This window comes from Paramacrobiotus metropolitanus, unplaced genomic scaffold, assembly GCF_019649055.1.
Source record: "Paramacrobiotus metropolitanus isolate TYO unplaced genomic scaffold, Prichtersi_v1.0 Parri_scaffold0000115, whole genome shotgun sequence".
NCBI classification, from domain to species: domain Eukaryota; kingdom Metazoa; phylum Tardigrada; class Eutardigrada; order Parachela; family Macrobiotidae; genus Paramacrobiotus; species Paramacrobiotus metropolitanus.
In genome coordinates this window covers 316,816-327,109 of record NW_026570335.1, presented here as the reverse complement: position 1 = coordinate 327,109, position 10,294 = coordinate 316,816, and the positions used below count along the sequence as shown (strand labels likewise).

The 10,294-nt window shown below is 42.7% G+C and overlaps 1 protein-coding gene across 1 annotated transcript; it reads left to right on the top strand.

The window, feature by feature from the left end:
* Positions 1–7,617: 7,617 nt before the first annotated feature.
* Positions 7,618–10,053, top strand: LOC129598122 (uncharacterized). The gene is made up of 2 exons (XM_055495872.1): positions 7,618–7,893; positions 8,001–10,053. The coding sequence occupies exons 1-2, from the start codon at positions 7,830–7,832 to the stop codon at positions 9,410–9,412; spliced, it is 1,476 nt and encodes a 491-aa protein (XP_055351847.1). The 5' UTR covers positions 7,618–7,829; the 3' UTR covers positions 9,413–10,053.
* The last annotated feature ends 241 nt before the right edge of the window (positions 10,054–10,294 follow it).

The following is a 10,294-nucleotide window of genomic DNA, read 5'->3' as shown; positions in this document are numbered from 1 at the left end:
TTCTGCAAAGTCACCATCCAAATTTGACCGATATCCCGAAAACAACTGGGATAATGCTTTTGTATATCAGTATAATCCGTCCTTCTCGTCCAGAAACGTATACTTCAAACTTCAAGCTCGCTAAATTTGGTTGATACGTGCGTGAGTCGTAAAACAACGGCTTTTGAAAATATCGTGAAATGGGAAAGTCGGGCGAATAACCACTTATGAATTTATTAATTAATGCATAGTACTTTTTCTATAAAAAAAACTGATTGATTTTACTATGGACACACATTCGTATTAGGGCATAAGAGTATGATCCAAATGTTTCTCGCAGTTTTTTAATTGCAAACGTCCAGTCTGCATTTCCAAATTTCGGCACTTGTACGTTTTTTGGCTGAATAGTTAATGTACGAATTAACTTCAGTCTCCTGCAAAAAGACCGTACACAGCATAACCACAGCTAAGGTATGCTGAGGCTCCATTTGGTTGCCCACAGTGTAATAAGCCGTTAGCAGTTACACGACGTGCATTGTCCAGTTGGAGAGGTTTCTAACTAATGAGTGCACTACTGAAGTACGTTAATTCTGCATTTGATATCAGATTATTTCTGAACAACCAGTCATAGTTGACTGTAACTGTGTGTGACATTGGCGTGAATATGCTGTACTTCAAAATACCTTGCAAATTTTCATAATGTCATTTTAGATCTTCTGGGCATTACAAATGCAAGCAGATCTGTTTATTTCATATATACATAGTCCCGGAACCGGTCTGAATTTACCGTAAAGCTAATATAACTGGCCCAAGCGCCATCCGGAAAATGGAGAGCTCTCGGAAAATGCAACGATCAGGGAATCGAGCCCCGGCTACGTAGTAAGTAAGGTCCACTGCAATACGGCGCAAATTGTAGAAAATCTTTGAAAAGACTTGGTCGCTTCATATCAGCCGCTCTTTCCTCACCTTGTACGCTGGTTTTCTGAGAGCTGGTCAGGGAGAATCAGATGGTATATGATATATCAACACACAGAGTGCGCGAACGAGAATACAGTGATATACTCGGTATGCTGAAGCATCTGACCTTTCTCCGACGGCTGAGTAGAAAACCAGTAAACCAGAAAAACAGAAAACCACAACGGGTAAGTAATCGAGTCCTTTTTTATGTAGATTTCTACGTGTAGACTACATGGCCTGCGCCTGCGGAACTTTACTTGTTTTATGGCGGTTCGGGTACTCTATGTCACTAACATATGCACAGACTGATGCATAATATGATAGCCCCCGAACCGCCGGCCGTGTTCAGAATAAGCCCCTGTATACAGCCTCTGTCATTAGGGTCATTATTAGTCACTCAGTGAAGCTGAACCATAATGCGCAGACAGTAAGAAACCTCCAGTTGGTAATCCACAGCGGCTGATCCTCCGGAACGACGTTGGCGAGCGGCGATACCGGTGGGTGCTTCAACCCATAGTTCCTCGCCCGTCAAACCGGAGTGTCTCGGTTAATAAAAATAAATCACCGCGTTTTCCGGCGGAAGTTGTGGTGGTGTTGCAGTCATTGCGGCTTTTTCGCGTTCGCCGTAGTCTCTCATTCACAGCCAGGCATAAATGTCGCCTTCGCCGGAAAGCACATCTGAAATTGTAAATACAGAATCATCACTTCTGCATTGAGCAAAAAAGGATCATTTACAAAAAACATCCACGGTATCAGTCCACTGTGCCAGCCTAGAGCGTTGCAGTTGCGTAACTGGGTATAAAGCGCGGACAGAAATGCTGTCGTAGAAATTTTTTTAACATGATCCGTTCCTGGACAAATTCCGACTCCATCCAGTCTCTAACTCTGCGTCGGTACCTGTACAGAGTCCTACATCTGCGTAACTGTTAAGCCGGGTTGTCTTAACATAACTTCCTCAGAGTCAGCAGTCATAAAACGAAATCAGTTTGTTTTTACTCTATGAAGCATCTAACGCAGGCTGCATCCCAGCTTTACATAATTAATTGAGATAATTATGAAAACTTGTGAAAATATCTGGCTGGCACAATTTCTTATGTCGTCAGCCAGTTTTTTCAAGGGATTGACCGGCGTGATCAGTTTTTCCCAAGGGGATTTGAGAGCCTGTAGAGCCGTTTTACTATGCTTTGCATTAAGGAAGCTATCGCAATCTCAATGAAGAATAACGCCGTGCAGACATCTCAGTTCAAGGAATTCTGGCACGGACGGTGGCGTTGGCTTTCGCCGTTTCCGGCGATCCACAACGTAATCTTTCGTGGACATTTGCGTCTCAAACCAAAAACTTCTTCTGACAGCCTTAGGCCCAGCGCGGCAGGTAGATAGCATGTACTCTGTATCTGTACGCCGGTACGCGGATACATACTGTGCTGTATATGAAATTAAACTACAGTACTGATTAATTTACCATGGCGCACTAACTTTAGGACAAGAATATTTTTTGTCACATCTACTCTGTAATACACTCGAAACAGTCGTTTCGCAAACGGTTTCGCGATGAACATGCGTACAAATAACACACCGCAGGCAAAAGTAAATTAACGAATTAAAATCATAAGCACCGAAGGTATAAAAACACATGCTGCAGGAAAAATAATCAAATTTATATGTAGGTATGTGAGTATACCAGCTCCATAGCGTTTGGCGCGTTTACCACATATCTCGTCGTAAATGCTTAATCTGATCCATCTGCGTTGGTGATATCTGTAGACTGCACATGTTTACGTGTTCAGGGTTGAACGAGGAAAAAATAAACGCCAAATTAAGTTAAAATACGGACAAAAAAATAAATGCTAAATTTTTCACTTTTCGCTGTTTTTTCCAGAATAACCGGCCTGACTCAGTCGCTCCGAGGTAACCTAGAGAGCAGCCAGTACACTACGATTCACACTAGTGCACTATACTCGCACACCGGCAGTATCCCCATCACCGCAATGCAAATGGCGCTGAAAAAGTTTTTATCTCTACCGTTTCGGTATCTGTAATTTCCCTAATTACTTTAAACGCAATTGTTTTGCAAATAACTGTCATTCTGGGTAAAATTTTTCATCAGTACTTCCAAAGTGGTCGGTGTTTGGTAGCTTCATTCGACCGCAATTTTCTTGGACCTACTCGATACACCGTTACAACATTGCACACAATCGGGCTTCTTACATTTTTATTTTGCTGAGATTGTTTAGTGCCTCTAAGGTGTTTCTTCGGTTGCCGAAGCTTAACATTTTTATAGTTGCTTTACTCCTTCTCAACCCACATCGTAAATTTTTAGTTTTAATTTCTGTGCGTTTGATTTTGCTTCTTAGATTTCTGGTCACAGTGGTCATACAAAGGCCCGTAACAAGTTCATCTCTCCCATACCGAAAATCTTATCAGCCATCCGGCATTTAATATGCTTCCTTGTCCTGATGCGTAACGAAAGTGTACTGTCCCCTTTTCCTTGTAGTAACCATTGCCGACCACAGAGTTTTCTCTTTGGCGTTGCAGGTAGATCCCACACAAAAACGTTCAGGAGAAAATTTGTCTTGAAAAAGCAGCAGTCGACTGCGGTAGCTTACCATCGGTACTTTAAGAACGCAGCAGGCAGAACTCAAAGCTGAGGATCGCTAATATACGGTAATATCTTCATGTTCCGCAGCCAGCAGTGACATCAGTTTTCACATGCAGCGCACTTCCGTATCGAAAAAAAAACAGGAGCTGCAGTGCTTCTGTGTAGACCGGTGAATCGCGTAGGCGCGATGCTCTGTAACCGGAATTCGTTCTGCGGCCAAACGTTGCCGCACATGTGGTATTTTGACAACTGACCTTTCGATGGACGAAGTGGTTAGTAGAATACAGTTGCCAGGTGCAATGTATTAACATGGTACAGAGCCGATAAATTAAATTCCGTGCCAAAGCAGTTTATTTTCAGAAAATTTAAAATAGTTTCCATGGGAAGAAATGCCTCGAGAATCTGAATCATGGGGCTCGGAACGATAAATTTTTACACGATACATTTTTCTACGATTTTACACGATAAATTTTTCTAGATTTCGTTTGGTATTATGAATAAGTGCATCGCAGAAAAATTTCAGGAAACCGTTACCGAAAGCTTAAGTGTCTTTATGCGCGCCACTTATCAGTTTTTTTTCTACATCAATCATGTTCAAATGCAGCTGATCATTTGCCCACTGGCAAGCGATGCGCTCTGTACTCATTCCCGTTTTTATTTCGGGGAGGGGGCGCAATTTCGAGGGGTGGCATTATTTTTCGAACGGTATATTTTGGGAGGGGCATTTTATTTCAAACAACTGCGCATTTTGTTCTGGTGAAAGTGAACGTAGTAGTTACCGGTATAAGCAACAACGCAACCTTGCCATCAACATTTTGGAGCATATACCTAGGTACCTGTTCAACCGTGTTGATATCCGTTTATTGTTTACTCACAATCAGAACAATTTTTACGAAGCAGTTTGCGGTACACCTATCATTTTGCAGCGCTTGGCATTTACTGCTCGTGCGAAGGCGGAGGAGTTAAAAATTCAAGTACAGATACTGATTTTTTAAATCTGCAGAATCTCCAGAATTTTCATTAGAATCTGTTGACAAATACGCGTGCATTCCCGACGCTCGTAAACGGGCGAGCATCCGCGCCTTGCAAAATAAAACTTATTACTTTCCCATTTCATGTGGCTCAGTTTGAAAAAAGTGGGAACGCTTTCATCATCTTGGCAAGATGCAAATGTAGTGTAGTGGCGCAGCACACTCTGTGACTCCCGTCCTACAACCGCAAATCTAAAAACTAATACGGTGAACTCAAATGCAGTATTAACCCAATTTTTTTGCGTTAGCTCCCATTTGGAAGTTTTTTTTCTCTGACAGTAATGTGCAGCCATAAAAGTTTTTAACAGACATAAGTCATAGTAATTACCCGGTAAAGTACCTCGACCAATCATAAACGCTAATTACCGAGATTTTTACATCACTCTGCTCGAGGAAGGGCATCACGATTCCCACGAAGATGCTCCAGTCATCCTTAGCATCTCCGGAGTCCGGTGGCAGTTGCCTACTCGGCGGGCTACTCTGGTCCATCCGTGAAAAAAGCACACTATGCAAAAAAGATTAATATGATATTTCAGAATTCTGTAGCTGCTTTAATGCTGCAGAATGCCTACATAACTTTGTCAAAAATATTATTGAATAAGTTGGCACACGGTTCTTGCCAAACTTCATAGCATAAAGACCAGAAGGCCGAGTCGAGCAACTGCCAGTGTACCACGAATTTCTTTATACCTGGTGTAGGATGTTTGCATGTTAGCGTCGATTCTAAGTTACCTTGCATAAATGCTCCTTCCTTTCGTCCGACAACGGTTTGATTTTGTATGTTTTCTTATGTTATGTGTGCAATAATTGTGATTAAAAAGCAGGGTCACCGCGATTGTACCAACGTGGTTGTTCTGCTGTTCGGCATTTGCATATTGAATGCAATAGCCTACTGAAATGTCGCGGCAGTTTTTTTCATAACCTTTGCGCTGTTTGTCCTACAATCCTACAAGCTCAATGAACGTCGCGTACGTTTATTAGCCACGACATCATTTCTGTGGAAATGCGAATGTAACTACAGGCCATATCATCTTTAACAATTTTTTTGCTTCCTTTACGTTTGCTCAATAAAAGAATTTTGCGCCGCACAAACACAGAAAAATACGTGTACGTCTGTGTGTAAGGCGTTTTTCCGTGAAGTGAAAATATTCAATAAATAACATTTATTTGTTATTAATGTCGTGTGTGAGTACTGTACCCTGTTTGGGTAACGCCCCCTGCTGCACCGCATGAACGCAAGCACGCGCATTCGACAGACATTCCTCGGCATTGGATGTGTATCTCGCGCAAATTGACGGTTCATTTCTGCTATTTCTGCTCGCGCAATTTGCAGTGCAGTATATTATATTTGTCCACCCGCCTCTCCCTGCAAATGTGTTTTCCCCATTTGTATTGAATTTGAATTTATTTCACTTCGATATTTGAATATTTGAATATTTGAATTTATTTCACTTCATCGCTACTTCAAAGTTGCCTTTACTTAGTCAGAATAACCAAAACTTTTTAAACCTAAATATTACCCATTTCATGTGGCGCAATTTTCAGTAGGGAACTTTTTCATCATCTTGCACAACATGGTGCAAATGTGGTGTAGTGGCGTAGCCAATGTAGTTATGACTGAATACCGCTATAACTGCAATCGAAAAATATTCCGGTGAATTAAGATGCAGTATTATTAACCCGATTTTTTTTGCGTTGGCTCCCATCCGAAAGTTTTTTTTTTTACTCTGACAGTAAAGTGCACCCACACGTTTAGTACAAATGAGTGACTAACAAGGGCCCTAATATCAGGGTCTGTACTGACTGAACATATCTACACTAATACGAGAACTTTCGGAACCATCGTAAAGCTAGATGCTACGAGAACGCGTTGTCAATAGCACCGCTTGCCATTGGGCTCTCGCAGTGCATCACTTCCACTCTTCCAGATTCGGAAACTAGCACCGTGAAAGTTCACCGAACACAACTGGACGCAGGACATTTGGTCGCAGAGTTTCGCCGCGTGGCACATCGACGCCGAGGCGCTTCGTCATAAAGCAATAATTCGTTCAGTAAGCCACATTAAGCTGTCTAAAACAATCAACAGCTGTCAAGAAAACTAATAAAACTAAAAAAACCTGAGAAGACTTGAAATCACCTGGGAAAACAAGAAAAAAAGTAAAAAACCTAAGAAAACCTATGAAATCTTAGAGAGCATGGAAAATTAACAAAAAGGGAAAAATGAAAACTGAGAAACCTGGAAAGCTCAAGAGATCTTTGTAGACCATGAGGGTCGAAGCTTTTTGCGAAGCATAGTTGCGCGATTCGTGCGTCTGTCGTCCGTCTAAAGCAACCGAAAACCAACAGCACACACGATTCTGGATACCTTTACAGAAGCGCTGATCCATGAAGTAAAAATCGAGTGAACTGGCATCCAGCAAAGAACTTACAATTGCCGTATAGATGACTGTTGATACTGTTAAAAATGTTGTTACTTTCTGGACTTTTGTAGAACTTTTTCGCTTCATACAACTCAGTTGTTCTTATGTACAGAGTTTCTTTGTTCCATGCCCTACTTGTTGTTTCGTTTATCTGGAGACTGGTGTGTATTTTTTTTCACGTGATGTCTGAAGCCTGGAGGTGGTGAGCGCCGTGTTGCATGGACAATAAAACTAAGTACTATTTTTCTCTGCTTACTGTGTCATTTACAAAAGCCATCGAAACACTCCGGCTAATCAGCGCCAGTTAAAGCCATGCGTTTGTCTGTTATGCTAAATTCGATCATTGAACTCAATGTTTGAATGATCACACTCCCAACTTGGAAGCCATATTATTGAGTCGGAGTGACTAAATATTGACTACAAACAAAACCCGATATCACCGACATCGATTGCGGTCAACGTTTATCAAAGAAAATATCATTGTATTTCAACGCACCGTTATCACGTTTCGCATAAAAATTTAATTATTGACTGCTTTACTTATCGCACATTGATAAACGTTAAAATTAATGGCATTGCGAATGCAGACTAAATTAATACCACGTCGACACGTGCCAGGCTGTCTAATGCAGTCGCTGTCAGTCGGATATCGCCCAGGCCTCTGTCAGCTCCTCAGACTGAAGACAAAACGCTTGCTAATTTCCGTAGCAGTCGGTTTGGAAATACATAAACAGAAAGGAATTACTACAGGAGGGTCTACAGGAAGACCTTACCGGTCTGTAACTCGTATCAGTCACGACATTTGGCCGTTACTGACGGTTTTGGTTACGGAGCGTATTGTAAATGGCGTCGCTCTCTTTGACAACGCTAGTGGTGGTGGTCCTTACAGTGCCGCTTTTCACGACAGGTACGATTATAACTGTAAGCTGCCTGACTGATTTCCCATTTCTCGAATAATGTACTAACAATCACTGCAGTGTGCTAAGTGTAATGTTACGCTTTCCGTAATCGTAGCGGTCGTCGACCTTTCGTCTCCGGCATTCACCGTGCCATACGATGGCCGCCAAAATGAAGTTTTTCAGGCGGAAAAAACGTCCGCTGATCCCACCTTCTTCTTCGCACCCATGGCCACTTTACTGTCCAGATCAACGAAAGTGATGTACGATCAAATCATCGACTCATTCTACCTTGAGCTAACCGTTAAAATGTGGAATGAAGATTATGCCGAACAAATAAAAGCCTATATTAGGAAGGAGACAGGAACAGAGAAGATCCGAATTCTTCCACTGCCATTCAAGTGGATGCACCTGGAATATTCCTTTGGGAGTCAATATGCTCGCACACCATGGGAACCGATTACCAGTCTTCCGGAAACACTGGTCTTTCGCATCCGCTGCGCAACGAGTGCTGGCTGCAGCGAAGCACAATCTGTACTACAGAACGGAACTGACACCACGTTCACGGTGCGTTTGCATTTTGCGTATCGCCCGCCGAGTTATCTACGAAAACTAACCATTGTTGTCAATAACATTCACTTGCAAGAAGCGCCGATGTTCCGTACGGTCACCGAGCAGTTTGCCGAATTTGTCTTCCTCCGCAAGAAAGATTACTCTGCTTTGCTGCAGCAAGTGTTAAATAACTGCCTCGATGCTACTCTAGAGCCTGATGAATTCGTCGATCACGAACAATTTCAAGAGCATTTGACACGGTTGCTGCCGGCTTTCCGCAAGAATATCACCGTCATCACGTCCGCCACGCAATTTACTGCGGCAATGTGGCAGGCAACCTACTTGCCGGAGCAACGTCACCCTGTTGACGTGACAATGTACTGCTTGGATCTCCACCGACTGCGCGAACAAGAAAACTTCCGAACGCTAACCATCCGGGCCAGCAAGCTGCATACGGATTACAGCCTGGCGGCCACGACTAACTCTGCGTCACTGGTCAGTTCTCTGCAGTATCAAATCAATCGAATGCGCGATGCGATGATTCCTCCAGTTGGCTCCATCCAACCGGCGAGCGCGGATATGCAAACGGCGTGCTGGTTGCGCTGCAATGGACAGCCGTTCAACGTCACTACATATCCGCAGCTAGCCAGCATATTATCCAATGGAAAGACACCGAACCTGGAAGGCCAGTTCCTTGTTGGATCGGATGGGTCGTTGCCTGTTGGAAGTAGGGGCGGAGAAAAGGAACATTACTTGACTGTGAATGAGATGCCCGCTCATCAACACGGGCAATTCTTACACACGGTAGGATGGAATGATGATCCAAATCAAAATAACCGGTTCACCACTTTCAACGGCGTCGGGTTAACCTTCTACGTCAGAGTGCAACCGGATATTACGAACCCAGCCGGTGGTAACCAGGCTCACAACAACATGCCTCCTTATCAGGCTGTAGTTTATCTTATACGCGCCTGCTGACTTATCGTGATCTGTAGTTAGATCCACTCAACGTTTCGCGTTCGAACACTTTTCGTGACATCCCCGTGACCCTATCGAATAGTTTCTGTGGCATCCTCATTACATCGTATAACTGCCGAGTAAATCGCCAGCATCAACGCCATGGACGATAGTGTTACCAGTAGACTTACGCATCGCTTTTCAAGATTAGGCTTAGGTACACACTCATTACTCGTATCGTATTGATGTTTTACATGTACAGCACATCGCAAGTTGTACGTTGTACCCTGTACTGTGCTGTACGCTGTACAGCACAGTACAGCCTGTACAGGTAGCCACTTGCAATGTGTGACATCATAAAATTCTCACCGCTACTTACGCTTCCCGCTGTTTAAAAATCCAGATTTTAACAAACTGAAATAACCGGCTTTGGACTTTTGAGAAGGAAAGGAACACTAATTGATCTGTAATTATGTTTCGTGCTTACATGCACTTTGCAACTATAAACCAATGTTAAGCATCTTTGTTCAGTTTGTAAAACTCTTTAGCAATTTTTGCGGTGACTTCCTTAGCTGGCTTGCCTGTTTTGGAGTTCTCAGGTTTCTAGCGTCCTTTGGTGTCAAGCCAAAGCGAATAGTCGGATTCACGCTATATTCGTATACTCCCCTTATGTACAATGAACAGTACAATGTGCACCGGTACAAAATACACGGAGCTCTTTTTCCCACGGTCTAAGATTTCAACCGGACAAGAAATATTCAAAATAAATAATTCGCACATTCCAGTGCCCCATTTGGCTTTTTACACTGATCCAGAGTTCCATGATTTTTTTCAAATTTTAAAATGAATTTTAAAATTTTTGAAATTCATTTTAAAATTTGAAAAACATGCTAGAACAGTGGA